This window comes from Trachurus japonicus, chromosome 24, assembly GCF_045865225.1.
Source record: "Trachurus japonicus isolate A0001 chromosome 24, Traja_1.0".
Lineage (NCBI taxonomy): Eukaryota > Metazoa > Chordata > Actinopteri > Carangiformes > Carangidae > Trachurus > Trachurus japonicus.
Window position 1 is genome coordinate 7,351,544 of NC_140930.1, and position 27,522 is coordinate 7,379,065.

Genomic DNA, 27,522 nt, shown 5'->3' on the forward strand with positions numbered 1-27,522 from the left:
GGTGACTCTTCCCTCGCCTCAAGGATTTTCTTATACAAATCTGACGCTTTTTATTTTCCTTTTAATCTAAACATTTGGTTTGATGAGAATGAAACTTCAGTTCTGTGTGCATGCGTTGACCTTGAAAAGCTGATTTGTGCTTTCAGTTATCAATTATCCTTCTAACTTAAAAGCTTTTTCAGACATCAACAAAAGAAATCGAACACCATCTACAGAAAGAAATAATTCATATTAAGTTTTAGCATATTGTTGAAAATAATCCTAATAATGATATGAATATGTTTTTCCTAATATGAAATGTGTACAGAATCCCATCATTATATGCTGTAATAATCAAACTCTTTTGTATTGGACTACACTGACCAATAGTCTGTCTGGGTTATGTATTACATGGGGGAAAAAAGTCTTAGCTTGAAAACAAAAACTTTAATAACTAGCCTAATTTAAGTGGAATTCACGTTTAAATACACTACTTTAGGCATTATCAAAGACCTTCTAAACTACTGGTAAGATTTTTAGGGAAACTGGCCTAAAATCTAAGAATTTAAACTTAAGACCTTTACTGATGACAAATGAGACTACCGTATTTAACACGTTTCTAAAATCCTTATCTTAGACAAACAAACAAGAAGCACTAGGCTAGATTTCTTTGAACAGATTGTAAGGCCTTTTAAAAGTCAAAATTAAAACCTTTCGATCATAGGCTGAACTAAAAAAAAGAAAAGAAAAACAGAAGTTTGGAAAAATATCAATATTAGCAACATTAACAAAAAGAAAAACAAACTAACAAAATAAATGTATTTAACGTTAGATCAATGCATCTTATTGCATCTACATAAAGTTCCTATTATCACAAAGATATGCTAATTAGGACAAAAATAATAGCAATAAAAAAGTGTAAGATATGTAATCCTAAAATGAATGTAATCCAACATAAAAATCCCTAAAAACGTACACTCTACATAAATAAACTGAATAATAAAAACTAGTGTGTGACTCACCAGTGTGTTTTGGTTTTACCTCTGTGGAGCTCGGTGGACGTCATCCGTGACCTTAACCCGGGAGGAGATGGGCGTGGAGCGGCTTCAGCGTCCAGAGCAGCCGGGCAGCTCGGCTTCCTGAGGCGGTGCAACAGGTGGAGCAACAGGTGAGAATGTGAGTGAGGTAACTGTCATCAGTAAAAAAAAAAAAAATAATAATAATTTGACGTAGAAACGACGACCGTTGGTTTGGACGTTGACGTCTCATGGAACCACGAGGTTAGCTTAAGTAGCATCGTATCGTGACCGTTAGCGTTAGCTTTAGCTTCGTTACCGATCGACGGACCCCGCGGTGGAAACCTCCCGTGAGTCACTTGTAGTCGGTCTGAACATCTGGTTATATCCCGACGTTTAACGGGAACGAGTGTTTTTCTGGTCTCTACTTTTGTAATTTTTTTTTATTTTTTTTTAGTTCACTCGAAGTGGTAGCATCGTGAACAGGTCTAAGCTAACGTTAGCTGCGCGATTCAATACTTTTAATGGGAAGCTTTTCCATTTAGAGGCATTCTAAACATATTTTTTGTAAGATAAATATTATACAGTTTTATACAGTTCATTATATTTACTAATTACTCTCTAAATTCTCTTTTTTATGTTGCTGTGACAAATGAATTTCCCCTCGGGTATGAATAAAGTTTAACCTAACCTTTAAAACCTAACCTCTGGGGCTGGTTGCACCAAAACCTAAGATTTTCTACTTAAAAGTAGGATTTAACTTTTTTATACCTGGGGGAGATACGACTTTGTAAAGGAGAAATTGTGAAGCTGTTTACGGCAGTAAAAGAGATGCTGCACTGGTTGATTGCGCAATGGTTGCCATGGAAACCATGAGATTGCTGGCATTAGCTTGTGATGTGTGATTTCACTAACTACTACCCTCATTGTTAAGGTGTCTTGCTTTGAAGTCACTAAGATGTTTTGTGCAAGGGGTTTTAAGTGATGACTGAAGTATATCACTGAATTGAAAATGAGAATTAGCCTAAAATCTTAATTATTTAACATTTTCAGGAAGTTTTAAGGGTGTTGTGCACAGCTCTTTATTATAGGAAACCTTATATCAGTCTTAGTGGAATATCTTAACCTAAAATGTTTTGTGCACATGGCTCCTGTTCTTATACTGTACATGATTGCATCACATAATTTCTCCAGATTTGCCAGCTGTTGCACCACATCCTAATGTTGTTCCATTAAATTAAGATCTGGCAACTGGGGAGACCAATTAAGTACAAGTTCTTTTTTGTGTGTGTGAGAAATAAATAATTTGAATGGATGAAAGAACAATGGATTTATTTTAAACCTTGCTTTTAGCTAAGGTTAATGTGTTCCCTTATCCTTCTTATGGCCAGCGTCAATGTTGGTTTAGTGTTGATGTTTTCAAATAATAGTGATTTACTCATATTGAGTTATTTCTTTCTCAGGCTTTGCTCGGGATGTGGGAGTAACTGATTCTGCTCCTGTGCAGTCTGCAATGGGCTCAGAACACCAAAAGTAAGTAGACAGTGTGAAAAAAAAAAGTCATGTAGAGATCGTTTTAAATGAGGATTTCTGTAGACTGAGCTGGAGTTTCATTGGTATTTCTGTGCTTAAAGGCGCTGATAAAAATGACCCAAGAAAACGACAGGCCTAAACTACACTCTACTGAAAAAACCTTGATTTTTATAATTACTATGAGAATAACTGCAACTGCAAGGATTATTTTCAATATTGATTAAAATTATTTAAGAAATCATTAGGTAAAAAAAAAAAAGTACTGGGATGCTCATTAGAATTTACCACGACTCATCTTGATTCATATTTGAGGTACTGAAACTAGCAAATGTTCAGTTTGTTTAAGTTAATTTGAAGCATAAATATCAAACATTTATTGGTTTCAACTGTTAGAATTTGCTGCTTTCTTTGGTTCTACATCATAGTGGATTAATTATGTTAAGTGATTCTTTTTGAAGGATAATAATATCAGCCACTGTGTGTTTTGCAGTTCTGGGGATCCTGGTCAATCGACACCATGTGCCCTTTGGACAGTGGACATCAAATTAACACACTTGGACTGGAACCCTGAAGCAACACTGATTCACTTCCAGGGACATTATCTCACCATATGTGAACTGGACTATAACATATTGCAGCAAGAAATACAGAACACGCAAAAGACAAAAGCTGCAGTGGATATTGGAGAGTTTTGCCTTGTGGAGGATTTGACTTCAGCCCGCTGGTACAGAGGAAGAGTTCAAAACCGAAAAGAGGATTTGTTTGATGTTTTCCTCATAGATCATGGTAATGTGTTGAGTGTTGACATCACCCACATATCTTCCTGTTCTAATGACCTGTTCACCCTACCCCCTAAAATCGTCTGCGGCTTTCTAGCAAACGTGTTGCTTCTTCAAGGTTGTTCTCATTCTGTAGTGGAGCAATACTTATCAAGCCTGATAAAAAAAGATGTCACAGGTTACATCCAGGCCCTCCTTCCTCACAAAGTCCTCTTGTTTGAAGCACCTGACATCAACAACAACCTTGTTAGACATGGGTTTGGGAGATATGTGGACACAGACACCTTCCTCCTCTTGGTTGAGCTGCTCACAGAGGTGCCGCTCAAACAGAGCAGAGAACCAGTTCCTGACCTGCTTATTGAAAAGTCAAGGGGACAAGAGTTTTTCTTCAAACGACCTGGTTTGCAAGGATATGAAGACATTCTGTCATTGTCTGGGCCTAGATTGAGTTGTGGGACACATGCTGAAGTGCGAGTAACTGCTGCTGTCAACCCTGAGCTGTTTTACTGTCAGATGGCCAATATGGAAACAGAGCTGCGTGAAATGTCAAAGAGGCTGGCTGCAGCATGTGAGTACAGAACCAAAGCAAGTAATCAACAAACTACAGAAAACCTTGGTTTACTCTGCTCTGTTAAAAGCAAAGATGGAAAATGGTACAGAGGCTTTGTGCAGTTTCTCCCCATCAACTCTCAGGTCAGAGTTTTGTTCATTGACTATGGATTCTTTGAAATGGTCAAAATTGAGAATGTCCACAGGTTGCCAACCGATTTCTATTCAACATCTATCATGGCATTCCCGTGCTCTCTCTCCTCCCCGAGTGATCAGTTGGGTTTCCTCAAAGCAGGCTTGCTTGGAGGAGTGTTGGATATAGAGATCAATGGTTTTGATGAACAACAACATCTGTACTCCATCACAGTGACTGGTGCACATGATAAATGTGTGAGGGAGCCGGAGCCCAGTCAAGAGCTTCCCAGAATGGAGGTTGAGTCCGTGGTTGAGACAGAAGAATTCTCTCCTCAAGGAGGCTATTTGTACTGTGAGACAATCATGAGCGAAGCACTGGGTAAGGCAATGGAAGCAGAAGAAATGCAGTTAGACTCTGTCTTTGTGGGTTATGTCGAGTACGTCCAGAATCCAAGCCACTTCTGGATCAGAACACAAAAACGCAATGATGAGTTTGAAGAAATGATGACAAAAATGGCAGACCATTTCAGTCAAGTGAAGCTGGATGAAGACATACTGGAGAACCCTGAGCTCGGGACACTCTGTTGTGCAGTTTATGAGGGAGACATGCATTTCTACAGGGGTGTGGTGACAGACAATCTCAAGCATGGATCTGAAGTTCTTTTCATTGATTTTGGGAACGTTGAGAAAGTGCCACACCAGTTGATCAAGAACATTCCAGAGGCATTTGCAAGCAAATCAGCGTTTGCCTTTTGTTGTACTCTTTTTAATGTTTTACCTTCGGATGATCTCTGGACCACCGCCAACTCAGCCTTTTTCAGACAAGCTGTGTCAAACAAAGCCATGCTAATCCATGTCGTCCAAATGAGAAAAAACAAATTTGTTGTTGATCTCTATGAGATTGGAAGTGACAGCAAGCAGAGTATCACAGATATCCTGGTCTCCAGCGAACAGGCTGATTATTGGAACCACTACATTGAACCTGCAGTGCGAAACAATGTGGATGGGACAGAAAAACCAAGGTTCCCAACTGTGACGTCAGACATCAGTGGGAATACAAAGAAATTGGATGATAATGACATGGAAAAGAACACATGCAAAACTGAAATCAGTGAGGTTCAAGTCCCTGTCAGCTTCAAAGCTTTTTGCATCAAGCCGGGGTGTGACTTTGCTGTGCGCTGCTCTTACATGAACTCACCATCAGATTTCTGGTGTCAGCCTCGCGACAAGGACAAGGCTTTGGAGGAACTGATGGGCAAAATTCAGCAATATTACTCCACTAACACAGTCCCTGTCCCGCCAGATGTTTCGTGTTGTGTTGCCAAGTCACCTCAGGATGGAGCATGGTACAGGGCCTTCATTATAGAAAGGCAGAAATCCAATGCCAGAGTAATGTTGGTTGACTATGGCTTTACCATCCAAATCCAGGAGCATGATCTTCAGACAATATTGCCAGAATATGTGTCTTTGGAAGGGCAAGCTTTCAGGTGCAGTTTTTCCAACCTGATTGAACCAACTGACCCCAAGAACTGTGGGGACTGGAGCGCTGAGGTGTGCAACTCTGTGAAGGAATTTGTCCAAAACAGTTCCAACAGTCTAAGATGTAAGTTTGTTTCTCAACTAAATGTGAAAAACAAAGGGCTGTGTCATGTTGTGGACCTCTACAACACCCAAACACAACAGACCGTTACAGATTGGCTCATTAAAAGTGGCCTGGCAAGAGAAGCAACGGTCTCTACAAAGCAATTGCCAACGGTGTCACCAGAGTCCTTTGTGTACTCTTCATATGATCTACAACCCAGAAATGAAGAGCCAGTCTTTGTGTCTCATGTTAGCAGTCAGTGGGAGGTCTACTGTCAACTTGAGAGAAACATTGAAACCATTGAAGAGCTTGAGGAGAAAATCCTAGAGGAGAGTAAGAGAATGATTCAAGCCAGTATGAAACCTGTTGTGAGGAGGCTGTGCCTGGCAAAATACCTTGATGGCAAATGGTACAGAGGCTTGGCACGTGCTGTCCCGTCACCTCTGCATCTCAGTGTATTTTTTGTGGATTATGGAAACACAAACATAGCTGAGAAAACCAACGTCATGTTCATTCGCAGAGACTCGGCAGATTTGTTGTACACACCCATGCAGGCTGTGAGATGTTGCCTTGCTTCAGTGTCAAAGGAGGAGCTCTATTCAGGCGTCAAAGAATGGCTTGATAAGACAATCCTCAACAAGCAACTGAGGGTTGTGGTGCACGGAAATAATGAAGATGGTTCCTTTAACGTCGAGCTGTTTGATGGGGATGTCAACATCAATGAAAAGGTGAAGGATCTGATTCTCAGTCTTTCACCCAAACCGCAGCCAGTTGTGAGTTTTGACACAAGATACAAAAAGAGAAAATGTGATGCTCTCAGCACAGGAAGTCGAAAGATCTCATTCAAGGGCAAGAGTCAACCAAAGGGGCAGTCGTCAAATCTCCTCAAAAAGTGTGGTACTCGAGCTGCAAATGCACCATCTAAAAAGAACCAAAACAATAATCAGAGTGTTAATCGTAAAAGTCAGAACAAGAACACTAAAGTAAAACAACAAAGTGAGGACAAAGTAAAGAACTCTGCCACTGTGAAGTCATCTGAAAACTCTCCAGTAAAACAGAAGAGAAGAGAAGACCAGAAAACTAACACAAAGACACAACAACCTCAACAAACAGATGAAACAGAAAACCCTAAGCTCTCATGTTTGCCTGACAGAGTGAGTGCAGGCCTGAAGGCAAAGTGTTTCATATCCCACATTGACTCTGTCAACAACTTCTTCCTTCAGCTGTCAGAGGATGAACCAGCCATCTTGAAAATGGGTGACAATCTCAACTCGTGTATCATCAGAAATTCCTTGAAGACCATCACATCTTTGAGAATCAATGATCTTGCTCTGGCTGAGTATGAGGAGGATGGCGCTTTGTATCGTTCTGTTGTGACGGACTACAAAGGGAGTTCTAACTTCAAAGTTGAGTTTATCGACTATGGAAACTCTGCAGTTGTGAGGAAGGAGAAGATCTTCCTAATACCAAAGGAGTACCTTGCTCAGCCCAGATTCAGCCTATCATGCTGCCTGTGGGACACAAGCACCTATGAAAATGTTGCGTCTTTCACTGATGCAGTAATGGAGAAGCCTCTCATGGTTGACTTTGTCCTTCAAAACGGGACTCAGTGGATAGTCAGGGTTGAGATTCTGGATGGAGCAGCTCTCGAACCGGCAGTTGAAAGCAGCCCCACAAACATATCGAAAAAAGATGAGGCTCCAAAGGTTGATAATGAAACTAAATCTGAAGGAATGGTGCCCACTGATGAAGGCAAAAATGTCACACTGAAATCACCAGCTGTCACACTGTCAGCCAAACCGAAGGTAAAAACCTACAATTACCAGAGGAAGAGACTGACTAATAAGAAGAAAGACTCAGTAAAGAGTCAGAAGATGACATCCACATCTCCTGTCAAAGGGAAGAGAAATTGTGCTGATGCATTCACACATCTGACTATTAAAGCTAAAGACAAGGAGAATGGAAGGCTCCTGTCGGTTGAGAGTAATGGTGATTTTTATGTCAGACTTTCAAAGACCAGTTCTGTGCTTGCTGCGTTGGAAAGCTACATTGCTGAAAACCTACACAAATGGAAGATGGTGGTTAAAGAGGACGTCAAACGAGGCCTCAAATGCTTAGTTCAGGTACAAATGGACAAAAAGTGGCAGAGAGCTGTTGTTAAGCATCTAGGCGAGGAAAAGTGTGAGGTCCTACTGGTGGATCATGGAATAACAGAGGAAATTCCAAGTGACTCAATTCGACAACAGTGTGGTGACCTGACAAAAGTCCCGGACCTTGCAGTGCTGTGCAAGATAAACTGCTCTGGACTGAGTGAAGGACAGGATACTAACAAACTGTGGTGTGAAACTCTCAAACCAATGATTGGCACAGAAATCACTCTGGTGTTTGTGTGTTATTTAGAGACTGATAAACTTTGGATGGTTGAAATGGTTGTGAATGGACCGATTCTTGTTCGTCAAATCACAACATCACTACAGCAGAAGGCTGAAACCCAAAATAAGGCCACAGAGAAAGAACCCAACGTGGACACAACCCCCCCTCAGCAGCTTACCTTTGCTCCTATCGATGTAGACAAAGTGTATGTTGGTTTTGCTGCTGCTGTGACAACTCCCTTTGAGTTCTGCATCGTTCTTGAAGATTTGCTTCTCATCATGAACAAAGTGTCCATCATGTTGGACGACCTCGGTGGAGAGATGTCTCCTCTCCCTGAAGGCCACCTTGTCCATGGCACCTGCTGCCTGTTCAAATCAGACTCCAAGAACAAGTGGTGCAGATCTGAAATTGTGCATGCTGACTCCACCGTGGTCCTAAACCTGGTGGATTATGGCCACTATGAATGCATCCCATACAAACACCACTCAGAGCTGAAGATGCTTCCAGAGGAGCTCATGAAACTTCCAAAAGTGACGTACCCGTGCATGCTGCGAGGGGTGAAGCCAGCGGAGGTGGACGGACAGTGGACTGATGAGGCAGCAGTCTTCTTCCAGGAGTGTTTGTACCAGAAGAACCTCCAGATCCTCTTCAGAGAGTTTGTGTCCAACACACACTGGAAAGTGGACATCTTGACAGATGGTGTCCATGTCGCCAAGGAGCTGGTGGATGCTGGACATGCCAATTACATAGACGTCATGCTGGAACTCAGGTAAGCTTCTGTCTATCATATCTTTAATGCATTTTTTGGAAACAAGTTTCAGTCAGCCCATCAAATGGGTAATTAATAGTTTTGCATTTCCCTCCATTAATGCACTTGGTTTATATTCACAAAAACACTGTCCTTGCTATCTCTGCAAACTATTGAAAAGTGCTCAAGGCAAAGTGTAAAAAAAAAGAAAAGAAAAAGTGGCAGTATAAAAAAACACAACATTACAAGAAAAAGTGGAAAAATGTGCACATGTTGATGCTCAACCCAGAAAAATGTATTATTTCAGGTTCCAGGAGCAGAGACCTTGTGATGAAGCTTCTCCTCAAGGCTATGATAGTGAGGAAGAGTGTGGCCAGGACGATGAAGACTCTCGTGGAAAGTCGGATCTTACGACTGAGGACGCTGAGGGAAGGAAGTCACTCAGCATTTTGTCCGGCTCCAGTCAATGTAAGAAATGTGTATTGATGACAAGTTTTGGCTCGAAGTGAAAAGTTAGAGATCATCAGACATTAAATCCCAAAATATATTCTGGTTGTGACAATGCACTGGAAGATTCAGAGGTCAATGGCCAGAAAATATTTCATTCACAAGCATCTGTTATTATATAGAAAACAAGTTTGTAAAAAACATTAAAATATGTCTATTTGTTGGCTTCTGAAGCCAGATTTTTAGTTTTGAATGCCACATTTTTAATACTTGAGCCACTGTAAGAGAATTTGAAAAATGATCCATTATCTCAATTGTATTATTAGAAAGAAAGGCTGACACATCTCATATTATGAAAAATTGTTTTGCAATTTCTAGTGGCACAAAAAGTAATATACAACATAGTTTTATCACATTTTGTCCTGTTTTCTTCTGTTGCAGGTGTCCAGATGTGACAGCAATCATGGTGATTGAAACTTGTGTCTGACATGAGCAGCGGCAGCAGTTTCATGGGTGCCCAGCGTCGCATTATGAGTAGTGAGATACTGTTAATTGGTTATTTTGGTTAAATGTTAAGCTGCAGAATTTTGAACATTTTGAGTATAAATTACTAGTATTAGCTGTAATTCACTGAGACGTTATTATGAAGACTTAGTTATATTTGTTTATGGGAAACCTGCGTTTTGTTGGCTTAGCTTGAGTACTTTTGAAAATTTATGAAGCTATCAGCACCATGTAATTAACCTTGATAAAAAATGCATAACAAAAAAAAAATCTGAATTAGTTTGAATATTTGCTAGAGTTTGTGTTGAACTTGACATTAAGTGTTTTGTGCCGAGTACATACTTGAGTTGAAAGTACTGGGGCCTTTTCAGTTGTAAAATTAAATCTCACTGGTACTTATTTTGATGTCAAATATTTTTCCTCTTTCATAGTAGTGACACAAAGGTACACACAGCAAGTGACATCACTATTAAGCTACTTAAGCACATAACAGGGAAATGTTAAAAATGATACTACTTGACCAAAGTCCTGAAGCAACTTCACACACAGCTCATGTTTCACCACAGGATGGCAGTGTGGAGCCATGATCGCTCTGTTAGTGGCTGGAAATACTGGATCACACACAATGCTTAGAAATAGAGAGAGGGCGAGTGAGAGGATAGACTGGCCAACAGGGAGTTGAACCGGACACTTACTGTTTGTGGCATTTGCACAGGTCATCAAAATATAGATAATTCTGTATAACGGTAATTAAGTCACAATTTAATCACAATTTACCTCATGAGCTGAAGGGCCATCATGAAGATAGCTTGTACATCCATGAGTGAAATTCAGCTGCAGGTAGCAGCCACACTGACACTTGAAAGCTAAATCTCAGTCTGTTGTGCTCAGAAACATTTCAAGTACCTCACTGAAACTTTAGTGAATGAATGAATGAATGAATGTATATTTATTTTAGTGTCATGCCACCATTGTGGCCCATCCCATATGGGATTACAAGACACATTTACTGACAAATCAAAAACTAGACAGTCCTTCCTGTAGTAAACCTTTATTTTACCAGGAAGAATTGCTAAGAATACATTCTTATTAAGGCAATGGCCTGTTGGTATTACCCGCCACACAAGTGCGACACATAAATAAACAACTTCAGATTACTTTCAGTACTCATCTGTATATCGCTCTTCGTCTCATTGCCCAGGCCTTTTCAAGAAATAAAGAAAATGCAATTATTTTAAACTGATGTTTTTAGCTTCTCAGCATCGTCCAACCACACAAATTCGTAGTTTGGATCTACCTCACTAAACAGTTTTTGTCTTATAAAGTCATAGAAAGGACAGTATAACACAGAATGGATTTCATTCTCCACTTCTTGAATGTTAACACAATGTACAAATTCTGTCGTCTGCTGCTGTGCCAACATGTCTGCCGTCTCAACACGAAGACCAAGTGAGTGTAAAGTGGATTTAGAAAAAACATTGTTGTCAGAAGTGGGATTCGAACCCACGCCTCCAGGGGAGACTGCGACCTGAACGCAGCGCCTTAGACCGCTCGGCCATCCTGACATGTGGAGTACGCCTTTACTGACTTCCGGTTTTCACGTTAGAAACGTCCCCACGCTGGACTGTTACGTGTGCGTGTGTGTATGTGTTTTGTTTATGGTTCTGTTTGGAATGTTGAACTGTCATGGAACACTGTGACGATCGTCATAGGTGTCACGCAACGTTCTAGAATCAAGGTGGATACAGTATGGCGTCACGTGTGTGAGTTATGAGCCACCACAGTTACCATGAAGGAACACGTGGTCAAATAGACATTTTACGTCTTGTTCAAATCATCATGTTGAATCTTTGAAATCGTTTCATACGGTTTTATTTACGTCGGATTCTGGGGTCAAAACTAACGCTAACGTCTGTATTTTTTTTTTTTTTTAGAATAAACAATAATCAGCTGTAGACTACTTCCGGTTGTTCACTTCCAGGTAGACGGCAAAAAAAGTAATGGTTTTAGAGTTAATACATTTGTAAATAAAAGCTTCATCTCAAATATAACAATCTACCAGATAACCGCAGAGGAGTGTAACAATACAATATTTGTCTTCTAGTCCATTGAGAAGAAATGTACAACTGAGTAGTCCATGACCAAAGTCCTGATGCGACCTACACACACACACACACACTTACTGCTCATGTTTCACCACTGGTTGGCGCTGTTGGACCGTGAGTGATCCGTCTGGAAATGGTAGTGGATGCCATCCCTAATGTGATGGGCTTTCCAGGTTTTGCTGCATTGTCTGGATATCAGGATCAGCAGTGGGTTGCACCAGCTGTATATCAGGTTGTTCACTCCCAGGTCAACAGTCAGAAATAAAAAATAATAATTAAATACCCTCAAAAATGTTGTATTCTTTCTAGTCAAACTCTTTTTATTGATGTGAAAATGTCAGATTGAAACTTTATGTTTCTGTTAGTTTTGCTTTCTTCATTGTAAGACTGTTTTTCAGTGCCTGACAGATTATTTCAGAATAATTATGTATTGAGTGAAGATGTATCTTCTCCCTGCTCCTTTCCAACCAGGGAATAAATAAGTGTTATGTTTTGGTATGTTCATTAGGAAAAGTCATTAAAATACCTTGGCTGGAACAAGTAAAGAAATGAAATGAAATGTTAATCACTATTCACTACAAGGTTCTCCAACCCTACCTTTAAAAGACTTAAGTCAACCGATGATACAATAGTTAAATCTGACAGGCGGATATAACTGTCATTTATCATTTATACCAACTATAGTCTACACTGTAGTTAGTAGAACATCTCTGGTATAAGTCAGAATTTAATTGTAAACCAGATAATATACCATATACACGTACCAGTAAAACCTGAATCAGCTTCACCGTGTTTTAATGCCACTGACAAGAGACCACACCTCCAGCCTGCACTGTTGAAAAATCTGTATTTATTAATGATTTACAAAAGGCTAAACATGAAACCATTTAAATGATTCAGTTCATTTTGAAACCTAAAAAGGAGTCGTTGTTGTTGTTGTCGTTGTCGTGGGGGCGGGGGGTTGTGGGGAGTGGGGGTGTGGGAGGAGAGAGGAGACACATCTGTAGTGTTTTTACAGGTCAGCTATTAGAACAGCATCTTATCTCATCGTGTAGATTCTGTTTTAGTGGAGGCTCCTGTAGAGAAAAATAAAATAAATCCACACACAGGATGGAGTCACTCAAACTGCAGAAGAGAGATAACATTTGAAACATCATTATTTTTAGGTTTTTTGTTGGGTTTTTTTTTTAACGTTTTTTTTCTTTTTAAACACACTGGGGTTTTGAAGTGCGTTCCTTTTCTACATCAGCAGAGCAGCAGCGGTGGTGAATATGATTATGGAAATTGTGTGTTTATATATATTTGTACAATCACAATTCTGTCACTGTAACTCCAGTCCTTAAAAACACCCGGACCCCTCCAACTACAGCTGGTGTAAAAACAGAACTCCTCTGCCTTCAAAAGCAGAAAACCACAGATTATTATCCACAGTACGAGAGGTCCCAAATGTAATCCACTTCTCTAAACAGTTTGCAGATACATATTTAAGATTAAAAACAACTTTTTGTGCAAGTATGTTTTTCCACAAGGTTTGAAATAAATATCTGTAAAGCAAAGGAGCGAGAACTTTTCAGAGAAGTGTTAATTTCTCTCTTATTTTTTTCTTTTCTTTTTTATTATTATTGTGAAAACCAACATTTAATCATCACAAAGTGAGTGAAAGGAGGAGTTCCATATTCTGGCACGAATTTAGGTTATAATCAGTCAAATTAATTTCACACAACTCTGCAAAAAAGACTATTTGATTTAAAAGTAAATAAAATTAAAGTCACCTCAAGGTTGGGGCGAAACATTTAAAAAGTTTTAAACTCCACCGACATTAAGGAGCAGCAGGGAGACCGGTCCAGCTTCGGCTGAACTTCCTGTTGGAATTTTTCTGTCACCAAAAAAACGCTGATAAATCACATTAGTTTTGCAGTTTTAGTAGCCTGGCAGGTTTCTACAGTAGTAAAAGAGTGAGACAGTTGTGGACCCGAATATTTACAGTAATGTTATGCACTTAAAGATCCTTTTCTGGACTGTACAATCCTCCTCTGGAGAATCTTTCACAAAAAAAATCCCATGCTTTCTTGCTACGGAATGAAATAACAGTGTTTTCACTCACTGAGAATTTAACTTTAAAAAAAAAACAAAAAAACAAGAAAATAAAAAATAAAGACCAGTCTTCCGGAGCTCAACCTTGGGCATTTCTGCTGGCAAGAAGGAATTAAAAGTCTGAAAACAACGTGTTGCAGAAATAGAGCATAAAATAACACCATAAAATTGTTCATATTTCAGTTAGCTATTTAAAAAAAACAAAAAAAAACAAAAACAAATTTAAAAGAGAATAAACCTTTCTCCATCCCTTGCCCCGAAAACCATTTTACAAACAAAAATATATCCCCCTTTGTCATTTGATTCTCAAATTCTCACTAGATATAATTAAAACATTTTTTACAGTGCTTTATCATTATATATCTTTGACAGACCTTAATGAGGGGAAGAAATTTTAAGAAAATTTAAATGTCTCTCCTATTGCAACGATATAGCTACGGCAAAAAAAGAAAAAAAAAAGTGAATGGTCCAGTTAATCGAGGATTAAAATAAAAAAATAAAAAGGGGGGAATGAAACCAACAGGAGGAGACGGTCAGTGGTTGGGAAGCGAGTGCCGGCTCTCCACCTGTTCTTTCTTTCTTTCTGTGTTTCTATTCTTTTTTTTTTGTCCTCCCAGGAGCACCTTAACGTTGCCGTGGTGATGCTGGCATTGAGGTGGCGCTGGGTGGTGGTGGTGGTGGTGGGAGGAAGGAAGGGCGGTGGTGGCGGTGAAAGGCTCGGGTCTACTACTTGGTGTTGAGCTCGTTCTCCAGCTCCATGAGTTTGCGTGAAGCCTTGACCTTGTTGGAAACCTCCTTCCCCTGAGAGAAGAGACGCTGGCGCTCCTTGAAGGTCAGACTCTCCGGAGCGCCGCTGGGGATCGAGTTCTCCTGCTCCTGACTGCAACAACACACGACCAGAGTCAAAGTCAATCCAGTCAGACTTTTATAGAAACCACAGAGAGTCCGATTTATTGATACCAAGCATGAGAGAAAGATGGATGGACCAGTATAGATGATTATTGATGAAGACAAAAAGCCAGAGCGCCATTACAATAACTTATTAACCTATTATTTTACTAAGAAGGGTGAAAACATCAACAAAAATGAACAAACAAATTACAGATACTGTAGTTAAAGGGACAGTTCAACATTTTAATATAATCCCTATAGTCTTAGCAGTAGGTTTGTTACCTTTAATTGTCGGTGCAAGCTATTTTTTAGAACGGCGGAGCAGAGCCGTGAGCTGCTCAGAGCTACGCTACGGAGGCTCATGGGATTTCTTGGTTTCCCTCATCAAACTCATCAAATACACAATCCAACAACTCCAAAACACTCTGGTGGACAAGTTGTGACCTGCACATTCACCACACTATGAGATAATAACAGAACGTTACCAGACAGAGTTGTTTTAGAGGGAAATTCAGAGATTGCTTGCCAAAAAAACTACCCATGAACACATCAGCGGTTTTGCATGAATTTATGAATGAATTTAATACATAGGGATTATGGCAATGGGCGAATTTGCCAAAATGTTGAACTATCCCTTTAATACTGTTGCAATATTACAGCTTAACACAACTAAGTGAAAAAAAAACAGAAAAACTATCCCACCAGGGATAGTGCTTGGTACTTTTTTTGGCAACACCTGAGGAGGAACTATGAAGTACTCAGTTGTAATGGAAAAGGACCTAAATCGAGTTGAGTAGGAACTGAGGGCCAAATGTATCGCAATGTGTTACTGCAATACGGCAAAAAAACAAATAATACTGTATCACGTGGCCACGGCCAGAAGAATCATTGAGGTTAAAAGTTACCTTTTCGTCCATTTGTCCCGCGGGTCCTTGTAGACTTCTCCTGATCCTACAACTCCTGCTGAGTTTCCAGTGTACGAGTTAAATCCTGTCCGAGGGTCGAGGGGTCACACAGAGGGCAGAGCAGTAAAACATGAGTCAGCATGGTTCAGACACAGGTGAGTTTTCATGAAAACATCTGAGGCAGAAGCTGCTGGGTGTCGGCCGACCAGACCGCTGCTCTCCTGAGTCTCACTCAATCACAACAGTAGAAACTACAGCCACTTAAAGGGTTAAAGGTCAATTGAACAGTTTCCAACGGTATCTTGGTCACCAGTACCCAGCAGCTTCAAGGTCACATCACTTCATTTCCCACAGACCAGCCTGAGCAGAGGGAAGGAAAGAAGGAAGGAAGAAAAGAAAGGAAGGAAACGAGTTCTGGAGAAGCATTAGGCAGAAACCATCAGATTTTATTAAAGTCGAGCAGCGAGCCGAGAAAAGAGAAAGAAGAAGAGCGTTAAAAGCCGTTAAAAGCTGTTAAAGGGCCATTCCAAAGCAGCACAATGGTCTGTGGAAGTGTGGGGTCGGATCGGAGGCCGAGGTCACCGTCAAACTGCCGATGGTCTGGAGCCTTGTTCTGCTGCTTTGACGTCTTTGTTTCATTCACTCAAGACACTGATTTAAGTCCGTAAATCCAAGTGATCATAGTAGTTAAAGGGATACTTAACCCAAAATCGATAATTCATACATTTTCTACTCTCCGTCATGCCAAGGAAGGGTTTGGAGGCTTCAGGACACTTGGGTCAGTACGGACGAGCAGTATGGAGGTATTTGGATGTTTCATAGAGTGTGTTTTGCACAATTCAAAAGTGAACTCTATCCGCCGCCATTATATGAAAACCCGTTGCCAGCCGGACCCCCCCTGGAACTCCTAAAGAGTTTTGATGACTCTGAAAATTCTCCAAACCCTTCCTTGGCATGACGGTGAGTAGAAAATTGGTGAATTATCGATTTTGGGTGAAATATCCCTTGAAGTGCTGAAGTTGAAGGCAACTGGACTTCTTTAGATTCTTTCAAGAATCTAAAGAAGTCCAGTTGCCTTCAACTTTGATATACGTAAGTCTCATAATCCAACCAATCACAAGTTTAAGATCTAATTTAAAGTCAGGTACCTGAAGGGTTAAAACAAGGCTCAATCATTGTCAGAAGGTGACCCCGACCTTTAACCGCCCCCCAAAATAGACGTTAATCAGTTGGCTCGTGTGTCCCTGTGTCTTTTCCCAAACTGCAGCCGGAGCCTCCACCTGTCGGACCGCTGGACCGCTGGTTTTCCAGCTGCTCTACAACCGGTTTGAGCCACGAGCGTCTGCAGAGTTTTATTTCCAGACAAACACGGCGGCGGCCAAGAGAAACGATGAGCTCGTCCTCGCCGGTCAGAGAAGGTGTTCAATAAAAACCTGCAATCAGCAGGCAGGGGAGTTCTAGGATTTCTTTTACTGTCAGGACCGATATTCCTCACCCGCCACAGTTGTTGCGCTGCGGTTTTGTTCCGGCTCGATCACCACATGAACCGACCTGCTGCTGGAAATAACTCATGACAGCAGGTCGGTGGTTGGGAACCTCCACAGGCCAATCGAACCCAAAACCAAATCACATCTTTATCAGCCAGCAGGTCCATCATGAACGGACTTGAAACTGGAAGTCTGGTAATTATACAGTTTTAAAAGAGGAGATGTTAAGGATCGTTTTTTGGTTTTCTGTTCAGTCCAGTCACATTTGAATTTAAACTACAACAGGACCTTGGCGTTTCAGCCGTTTACTCTTTACTTTGGCCTAATCTGACCTCTCATGTGTCCTAAACTGAACCGTGTAGCGCTGGGGTGTTAGATCTGACCCAGGCTTGTGAGGAATCTGAGGCATTTCAAACACTCAGCCTGCGGTTATTAGTCACTGTGACAATGAAATGTGTAAAAGATCAACAAAGCACCAGTTTCTCATCTTAAGTCCAAGTGGATATTTCTCCTACAACATCATAGTTTACACTTTCTATTAAATATGTGAATTTCATCACGTCTACCCTCTGGTTGGTTGGAGTCGGTTGGAGTCCAAAAACGCTTTCCTTAAAATCTCCAGCGACCGGCTGCTTTTACAACATCACTGAGCTTTTTTCTTTTAGAAATGAAAACATACATTTGTGACATTTTGTTCAGTCAGTAGCAAACCCACTGGTCTGAGGCCGAGTGCCACGGTCCAGAGTCGGACTGCTGCGTTTGTTTGTTTTGGTTCCTGTCATGGGATTTGCTGGCAGTTTAGAAAAATATAGAGAAAAGAGCGTCAAGTCTCGTTTTACTGGTGGATCGAACTAGAGTTGGAGTTATGTGTTTAAATGAGGGAATAAAACTCTGCAGACGCTGGATCTAGAGTTGATAACTTCTCCGTGATGGTGCCAATTAACAAAAACAGTGATTGAATGACAGAGAAGGAACTCGGGACTTCTACATTCAACGTTCAGCCTCGACTCTACTTGGTTTCATCTCTTATTAAACAGTCTGGAGTCCACATGACTGGAGGTGGGGGTGCAGTTCAGATGCAGACACAGTGACAGGGTGTGAACCCAGATGGATTCATCCAGCTGGCAGCTCCAGGCTCCGTCTGTGGGGTTTTTTTTCTTTTCTTTTTTAACAGAGCGATCTGAAGTGTAGTTTGGGACGGGATCAAGACGGGTCCGACTTTCAGCACCAAACCACATGAACACAAACTGGCAGAGAACAAAGCAACCACAAAGAAACGAGCCTCGGCCGGGCCCAGTTACAGTTACATTCCTCTGCCGAGCCAACAGAGATGGAAAAATTATACTTCTGGCAAAAACGCCGCTGCTGAAAATTCTTCAGATTGACAAAAAAGTCATCCGCTGGGCTTTTCACCGGTTCTCAAAGGTTGTGAATGTTTTTCTTTCGCTCTGGGTTCAGTTATCTTGGGAGGCCGGCCGGTGGGCGCCGCACTGTAAAAAAAACTCTTTGTTTTTGTTTTTTCTGTGGCGATACACAGTTTTTGTGTGAGAACATCCATCTCTAAAGGAAAATTGAATTTGCTCTTCCCTTTGTAGCTTCGTCCAGTTCGTGCACCTTCTGGAGCAAACTGGCGTCGCCGTTGTTTTTCTTGTGGTTTTGTTCTGATTGCAAAAAAAACCCATCTCCGCTTTGAGAAAGAAGTTTGATTAAAGTCAGACTTGAGCTTTTTCTTTTTTTAATTCGGAGCTGCCAGCTGAACAAATCACACTCATTGACATAAACATTTGGAGACTGGTGATGCCAGAGGGAAGCCAGAGACTCAGGTGACCGAGCAGGCACCTGAACCTGCCGCAATGCCCTGTGGGAGTTGTAGTAAAGTTTTTTTTGTTTTGTTTTAGTAAAGCTTTAAAGCAGCGTTATTGACAATGAAGGACGGCCAGATCAGCTGACAGAGCCGAAACAGGCAGACAACAGCGACAAGAACAGCAACAGCAACAACAAAGCACATACAAGGAAAGAAAAACAAACAGACAGAGAAATTAGGGAACGCAAATTAACAGAGAAACCAACAGACGAGCAAAAGTGGGGAAATAAAGGAAGTCGAGACGAGTCGAGTCAGCTTGGGAGGGGGGGGCGGGGGGGTTGCAGCCTGCAGCCTGGTGGGAGCTACGTACGCACAGGCAGTAAAAAAAGCAATAGACATCAAGCCGGTTACTGGGGGAAGAGCTGCTGGCAGCCAGAGTGCAGTGTGTTGATGTGTGAGTGTGTGTGTGTGTTGATGATGATGTGGGTGGTGACACATGCAGATTTCATTGGTGAGGGAGGTGGGATGGGGGGTTGGGTTGGGAGGGGGCATAGTGGGACGTTAGTGGGATGAGTTTATTTATTTATTCATTTTTTATCTCTCGATTTGAGTGAAAATGCAGCACAGTGTTCCCGTGAGGTCTTTTTATATATTTTTTTTTATTGTTTATTAAGCAGCAGAGATGGAGGAGGGGGAGAAAGGGGGAGGAGGGGTTAATTTAAAGGAGCAGGCAGCTGTTTCCTGGACCTCAGGTTGTGATGATCACTGACACTCGTGCTGCTGTGGAAGCTGCGTTTGTCTGTGGACGTTCAAACTGCGAAAGCGTTTACGACAAAGTCACAAAGTCTGCTGGAAACCAATGCGTTCCCTCGATGTGATGATTAGAGACATTTTTACTTTATCAAACGGAGCCAAAGTTCGAAAAAATTCAGTGTTACCTTTATAAAAAACCCAACTTAACTGTATTTATAATGATATTTTGACTTTACTTACTATAGATTAGTGTTGTGGACAGTGGATGACGGCATCAATGATGTTTTTTTTTACCTATCAACACAGTAACTTTTTAATTGTAGCATCAAATTAAGACTAAATATTGTTTTATTGGTGTTGGGAATAGGTTTAAAATCTTTCCCTTTCTGTGCGATGATCAATAGTTTTTGTTTCCTGGTCGATCCATCTAATGAGTCGAGCCACTGATTAAGACCCGGCTCTGTTTGTCTGGTTTAAAACACAAACATCGTCCTCTCACAAACAAATTCATCACCGGCTGCATCTGTCGACCAGTTGCAACTGGTTCTGTCTGGTGTTTATTTGACTTATTTGAAGTTAAATTATCCAGTTATTTAAGAAACAAAACAAGAACTGGAGGAAAAACTATTGTTTTCTGTTAATCATCAAATCAATCATTTCAAGAAAGTAAAGAAAAGTCCAAATATGGATTTAATTACTTTCATTATTTCCTTGTGTACTGTTAATTATTTGCACAGAAACGTGTGTCTGGGTGAAATTATGACGGGAGCAAGAGGTTCAACCCAGCTGCCGGCTGACTGCAGCCCGACCCCGCTGCTGCTGCTGAGATGTCGCTCTCCAACAATGAGGCCTTCAGTGGAAAAAGTAAAGATGCATATCTGCACACAACCAAGAAAAACAGCTGTGATTTGATACTTGATCTGGTTTTAACCTCCTGATAAAAACCTTTCTGTCAGACCCCAGTATGAACTTTAAAAAAAAAAAAAAAATTGAAGGTAAAAGCTGTGATGACGAATATCTGCCTCTAGCAAGGTTATTATAGTTTTTATTCTTATTTAGTTTTTCCAGTCTGCTAATGCAAATGTGAAACGACGTCGATGTAAATCAATGGTGCTCATTTGGATTTTTTTTTTTTTTTTTACCTTTGTAGATCGCTTATGAACACATGATATCACTCGCTGCAGTTTGAATTTTTTCGGCTGAGCCATTAACAAGATTTGTTCATCAACTTCGTCTCTTGTGCACTGTAAATAGTCTGCTCCGGATGTGGCGCCAAAAACGTCATCAATGGGTCTGGCATATACCTTATTCAGTTTAGTTTTAGTTAGTTTTACATTGTTCATTGTAGTTTTTATTTAGTTCTCATAAAAGTTCTCTGAACAATTGTCATTTTTATTTCTATTTCCGTTTACTAAATTATTTTTTCAATGGTAGTTTCAGTTTCAGTTTTAGTTAACTATAATAACCCCGGCCTCTAGGTGTCCATGGTGACCATGCGGAGCTTCTTTTTTTAAACATCCACAGACAGAAGAAGCGTTTCACTCGTTTGTTTATGTTCATGAAGATGGGGGCTGATTGGGTTTTTTTTTAATCAAAGTGATCGATGGGTGCGTGAACTGAAGCCAATGGTGTGTCTCCTTCCCTTTAAAGCCAACACCGCTAAGCAGAGCCACGGGGCAGGAAAAGGGTGAGGGTGGGGGGGGCAGGCCTCAGACTCGCCACCCCCCACCACCCCCTCCCCTACGATCCCAAGCAGCAACCAACCAGACACAAAGGAGGCGGCGAGCGACAACACCAACAGTACTATGATTGGCTCTGATGGGTCTCAATCTGCAGCAAAAAGTGGGGTGGCGTGATTATCGATTGCTTTTTTCTGTTCGCCAGTGCTGATCGGAGGAAGGGGGGTTTGGATTTGGGGGGTGGTGTGTGATTGGAAGAAGAGGATGGGATATATATAAAAAAAAAAATTACTGTGGACAAGAGGAGGAAAACAAGGAGGTGGTTCAAACAAACCGACATATATATAAATAGATATAAAGAATAAATACAAAACAAATACGATCTGATTGGCTCGAGGGAAAAAAGGGGGAAAATAAAGAAATTTCCAACATATAAAAAATGAACGAACACAAAGTGGTGAATGAATGACGACTTGATTGATTGATTGACGGACGATGGAATAAAATCTAAGACAAACATTTAAAAAGATAAAAAGATACAAAAAGACGGTGGAGATGAAAAGGCAAGAACACGTCTCTACTACTGGAAAAATAAAAAAATAATGGTAACACTTTACAATAAGGGTCCCTTAATTAACGTTAGTTAGTACATTATTAAGCATTAATATATAAACTGTGTTAATTAAAGCAGAAGTAAGCGGAATTTTTGTGTTAATATAAGTCTTAAATAGTGCTATCTTCCGACGGCAATCACTTTTATAGAGTGTTTGGTCTGAAACACGGGTCTGTCAGTCACTCTGCTCTGCTGTAAGCCGAGGAGAAAACTTTCCTTGTATCCTACAACCTTTATCCAATGAGGAGAGAGAACGGCATAAAGGGGCAGTCCTCTCTGTGTGTGCAGCCAAGGGATGCGCGTGAATGTGGGGACGTAGGGACGAGGGCGGGGACTGCTAACTCCATCAGCTGACAGGAAGTTAGCCAAAACGACCGGATCGCTTACTTCTGCTTTAATGCTGAGTAATGCATACATAATGATAACTAATTATTATTCAACTTTTATTATTACTTAATAATTTATCAACTAACTTTGAGTAGTAAACATTAATTAACTGCTTACTAATAGGCTACATTGATTAATGTGTTTCCTAACCCTAAGTAATACATAATAATGATTGTTAATATATCTGTAAACAGTTAATTAATGCTTAATAATGTACTAACTAACGTTAATTAAGGGACCCTTATTGCAAAGTGTTACCACAATAAAAAACCAGATCCAAAGAAACACAAACTAAAAAATAAAAATGAGGAGTGAGAGGTGGATGAGAGGGAGGAGGTGTGGGAGGTGTGGAGGACGCGGTGGCGAGCCTGACTCCTCTCTCTCCCTCTATCGCTCTCTCTCTCTGTTTCTACCTTTGTTATAGCCTCCGGGGGGGGGGCACGGAGCTGGGTTTGGCAGGGAGGGGGGGCCCTGTACTGTTGGAGTTGTTGTTGTTGACGAATGGCGGCGGCTGGAACGAGCCAGACAGGAAGATGCCGTCAGAAAGAGGGCGGGGCTTGCGTGCGGTCGGCGGCGGCGGCCGGCTGTGATTGGTGGAAGAAGGCGAGGTGAGGTCGCCGTACGACTTCCGCGTGGCCGACAGCTTCACCTGACCGCCGACACCAACACCAATACCAACGCCAATGCCGCCGCCAACGCCGCTGCGCCCTTTGGTGGCTTCCTTGCCTTCCTCCTCGTCTTCCTCGTCGCCCGCGTAGGAGACAAACTTGGCGGTGTAGAGCGTGTCGGGGGAGGTGACCTGCGTTTTGAGGTAGGAGGTGTTTCTCTGTGGGGGGGGCGGGGGGGTGTTAGTAGGGTTGTTGTGTTGTTGTTGGGGGGCGGGGGCAAGGGTGGGGGCGTGGTGGGGGGGTTGGTAGTCCCGGGGCAGCGGGGGCCGATACAGACCGGCGGCCGGCTCGTCGGGCGTCAGCAGCTTTCTCTCGGCCTCGTCGTGCTGCCGGCGCCGCTCGGCCTCCAGGCGAGTGTAGTACTCCTGCTCCTGTCTCCTCTGGGGGAGGAGGGGGAGGGGGGAATGAGGGGGACAACCTGTTAGTTTCACGCTTCACCACTCTTCATTGGCTCTCAACCTCAAGGACAAGGTCAAGGACACTCATTCGCTACGCTAGGCTAGGCTAGGCTAGGCTAATCAGCTACAGGCTACAGCGGCGAGGGCGCTAGTTGGGACGCCACATCTGTCCAGACGCTCACACACTGACGACACAAACTAAAACCATCAGGACGGATGCTCAGACATAGATCAAGTTATCTCAGTTATAAAACGTCTTAAAGGGATAGTTCAACATTTTGGCAAATTGGCCCATTGCCATAATCCCTATAGTCGTAGCAGTAGGTTCGTTTAACCTTTAATTGTCGGTGCAAGCTATTTTTAGAACGGCGGAGCAGACCCGCGAGCTGCTCAGAGCTACGCTACGGAGGCGGCTAATGGGATTTCTTGGGTTTCCCCTCATCAAACTCATCAAATACACAATCCAACAACTCCAAAACGCTCTGGTGGACAAGTTGTGACCTGCACATTCACCACGCTATGAGATAATAACAGAACGTTACCAGACAGAGTTGTTTTAGAGGCAAATGCAGAGACTGCTTGTTGAAAAACTGTCCCTGAAGGCAACGCGCATCAGCGGTTTTGCATGAATTTACCTCAAAAAAACAACCAATGTTTAAGTTTAAGAATAAATTAGTTTTATAAAAGATGCCTCTGAGCTGTATATTTTCAACCATCCACCATCCGACACTTGACCTGATCCTAGATCCAGGACTTTTTCTCTTTCTCCTTCACACAGTCTGATAATTTCTAGTTTTTTTTTTATTCTAGTAGAATAAAATGTTGTTGTCAGTGAAACAAACATTAAATCCACTCCATTCCTGCTGCTCTACCAAGTCCACCAACCAAACCCAGGGTTCCTACACATACTTTTCCAGACACTAATTTCCAGACTTCTCTGTAAAAAAAAATTATAATATTTTGTGACATTTGAGTAAATAGATGCAATTAAACATTTGTCTCCATTATTCTGAATTTCTATGCCATTATGTCACCAAATAAATTCCAGGAGATTGTAGCTAGGCACAATAGCGCATACAAAATAATTAACCCAAATAACTTCAGATAAGACCACACCCAGATAAGAACTCTATTTCCACACAATAGTTTCCATTCTCCATACTTTTCTAGACCCGGATATGTATAAAATCAAATTCCATACTTGCGTAGGAACGCTGCAAACCAAAGCCAAACCAGACCCTGATCTATCTGGTCCCACTGGACCACCATGACTTCCACCAGCTCCCCTTCCCTCAACACTGTGTGTGTGTGTGTGTGCGTGCATGTGTGTGTGTGTGTTCAAACTGTATACGTTTCATGTGTGATCCTGGGTTTAGACTAAACGGTTTGTGGGCAGAGCTCTGGTGTCTACACTCGAGGGAACAAGAAAAAGAAGAAGAAGAAGTAGCAGCAGCAGACGACGCGTGCGATGAATCTACGCTGGAGGAATGTGTTTAGATATTTTTCTTGTGGGGGGAGGAGGAAGAAGAGGAGGAGGAGGAAGAGGGGGGAGGTTGGAGGTTTGGACCAGCTGCTCCTTTCTCAGCTCATCCTCACTCGGTTCTGTCGGTCGGTCCGTTTCATGTCTTAAACACCACACATCCCCCCCTCTGCCCCCCCCCCGCCCCGCTGCGAGTTCAAATCCCCCACTGATGTGACGGTGGGAGTCGGCCCGGTAGGAATCTGAAGAAACTGGGAGGGATTAGTGGGTGCGTGGGTCTCTGAATGAGTGGGTCTCTGAGTATGTACGGTATGGACGGATGGGCATGATGAGGCGACGGGTGGAGTATGGAGAAAGATTTCTGAGTGTGTGCGTTTGCATGTGTGTGAAGTGAATATAAAGCATATGTATGTTTTTTGTTTTTTTTAAAGGGGAGAAGTGGGAGAAGGTGGGGGCAGCATTCCCTCAACGTATTTCTGAAGCGATGCTGGATGATGGAGATGGCAACAACAAAAAAAATATAAACTGAAATCGAAATAATCATCAAAATTAAAAACCTCACAAAAACCAACAACTGAAATAACTTCCTCACACACGCACACACACCTGACAACGACCGACAACAACAACAACAACGACATGATGGGAGTCCCATGCTTTAGGTGGGTGGGAGGAAACATAACATGACACGGCAACACGTCACATAGGGAGGGGGAGGGGGAGGGGGGCTGCACAAGATGATGTCATGCAACTGGACATCTCGACAACATCAAAACAACATTTTAACATCTTAAAAAACAACTTAATTACAACAATAACATGTCATCAACAACAGTTATTAAATATATTACAATATATTCTTTATATATATTCTCTATATTCTTCCCTGTCTAACCTTTAACTTCACCTTTAAACCTTAAGAACAGATGTTAAGATAAATATGAATAATTTTAAATGTCAGTGGTCTGATCAGGTCAGATCAGCAGCTCACGGGACAAAAATAATAAAAACAACAACAAAAACAGTGAGTTTATGTTGGATTTGATTTAACAAACAAATAGGAGATGGATGGATGGACACCTGATCACACCACTGATCATTTAAAAATCAATTAACACTTTATACGTTTCTATAATATTTGTTTTTATAAACTGAATAACCTGTATTTTACATCATATGGTATAAATACAGAAGCTGTGGAAAATATTAAGACACATTTTTACTGTGTTTAAAATGGATTATTATTATTTTTATTATAATAACTTTTTTTGGCTGTTGCTCAGACTCGTTGAGAGGAGAATTAAACGCCAAAAAAAATCAAATTTAATCCATTTTAAATCAAATATATAACACAGTAAAGTGTGCACCACATGTATGTGTGGATACTTTCCAAAGCCTCTGTGTGTTTCAGGGTTCGACTGATATGTAGCAGCTGAAGTTGGGCTTTTATTTTCTTAAATCCACATTCACAGTCAGTTTAAATTCTTCAATATGAGGAGTTTAAATACTTTAACTACTCTCTGAGAATCAAATTAAACAAATCTGATAAACAATTTAAAACTATTATCAAGTAAAAAGTTCCAACTTTATCAGTAAAAACTGATCAATACATGAAACTGTAATCAATCAGTTTTTACTCTATTTGTGCTAAATAAATAAAAAAAATCACAAACTTAGAGAATAAAGTCGTAAATTTACGACTTTATTCTCGTAAATTTATGACTTTTTTCTCGTAGGAAATGTACAACTTTATTCTCGTAAATTTACGACTTTATTCTCGAAGTCTGTGTTTTTTTTTTCCTCAATGTGGCCCTAATACTCCGTCGTAACTCATTGATGTTGAAACAGATGATAAAAGGCTTTTTTGTCTTAATCAATAAATTAATCAACTTTTAATCAATAAAAGTATTGATATTAATTGATATTACTAATCAATCATTGTTTTACTCTATCTGCGCTAATGACTCAGTTATGTTGAAACCAATATATTAAACTCAGTAAAACATCTTCAACACAGCTTCTTTTTCGGATTATAAAATGAGTTTTTGTCTTAATAAATAAATAAACTGAATAAAAACATATTGATAATAGTAAGTAATAAGTTCAGTTACTTACTTATATGGATAATAATCGATAATATTGATTAATCTGGTGGTGATCATCCTATAAGAGCTCATCTCAGTCCAACCCTGCTCCTCTCTGTCCTGCCTCACTAACCAAACATCCTACAGCTGCTCGTCACCGTGACCTTTGACCTTTGACCTCTGAGCTACGAGACGTTCACAGACAAACCGACCTTCTCCTCCGCCTCTCGTTTGGCTCGCTCCTCCTCCCTCCACCTCCTCTCCTCCTCCTGCTTCGCTCGCTCCTCCGCCTCGCGCTTACGGATCTCCTCCAGCTGCTGCTTACGCCGCCGCTCCTCGTCCTGCAACTACACACACACACAAACAAACAAACACACACACACACACACACACACACAGGAGAACGTGCCAGAGCGGCGACAGACAGACACACAAAACAAAACAATTAGTACAACATCAATCAGAAGCGTGTCATTTACAGACAGACCCTGAACACATCACATCACATCACATCACGAGTCTCTGTTGA

At 41.3% G+C, this 27,522-nt stretch overlaps 2 protein-coding genes and 1 non-coding gene across 54 annotated transcripts in view; 1 reads left to right on the forward strand and 2 right to left on the reverse strand.

Moving 5' to 3' along the window:
* The first annotated feature begins 1,026 nt into the window (after nucleotides 1–1,026).
* Nucleotides 1,027–10,044, forward strand: tdrd15 (tudor domain containing 15). 3 transcript variants are annotated; one of them, XM_085770845.1, is made up of 5 exons: nucleotides 1,027–1,147; nucleotides 2,459–2,528; nucleotides 3,019–8,715; nucleotides 9,002–9,162; nucleotides 9,583–10,044. In XM_085770845.1, the coding sequence occupies exons 2-5, from the start codon at nucleotides 2,509–2,511 to the stop codon at nucleotides 9,594–9,596; spliced, it is 5,892 nt and encodes a 1,963-aa protein (XP_085626971.1). In that variant the 5' UTR covers nucleotides 1,027–1,147; nucleotides 2,459–2,508; the 3' UTR covers nucleotides 9,597–10,044. The 3 variants fall into 3 exon arrangements, with proteins under 3 accessions (XP_085626971.1, XP_085626972.1, XP_085626973.1); XM_085770846.1 differs by having other exon boundaries at nucleotides 1,046–1,155; XM_085770847.1 differs by lacking the exon at nucleotides 1,027–1,147 and adding an exon at nucleotides 1,315–1,345.
* Nucleotides 10,045–11,127: 1,083 nt separating this feature from the next.
* trnal-cag (transfer RNA leucine (anticodon CAG)) lies at nucleotides 11,128–11,210 on the reverse strand. The gene has a single exon. It is a non-coding gene; the product is annotated as a tRNA-Leu (tRNA).
* A 1,370-nt stretch (nucleotides 11,211–12,580) lies between these two features.
* The window catches only part of afdna (afadin, adherens junction formation factor a), a 137,477-nt gene continuing 122,535 nt past the window's right edge, over nucleotides 12,581–27,522 (reverse strand). For 16 of the 50 annotated variants that reach the window (XM_085770204.1, XM_085770205.1, XM_085770201.1 and 13 more), the window contains 4 exons: nucleotides 27,206–27,340; nucleotides 23,309–23,411; nucleotides 15,641–15,725; nucleotides 12,581–14,724 (listed from right to left, as the gene is read on the reverse strand). In XM_085770204.1, the coding sequence (XP_085626330.1) occupies nucleotides 14,571–14,724; nucleotides 15,641–15,725; nucleotides 23,309–23,411; nucleotides 27,206–27,340 (477 nt within the window). In that variant the 3' untranslated portion in view covers nucleotides 12,581–14,570. Of the gene's footprint in view, nucleotides 14,725–15,640; nucleotides 15,728–22,776; nucleotides 23,412–27,205; nucleotides 27,341–27,522 lie in introns of all 50 variants that reach the window. The other 34 variants (XM_085770187.1, XM_085770185.1, XM_085770178.1 and 31 more) reach the window with 6 other exon arrangements.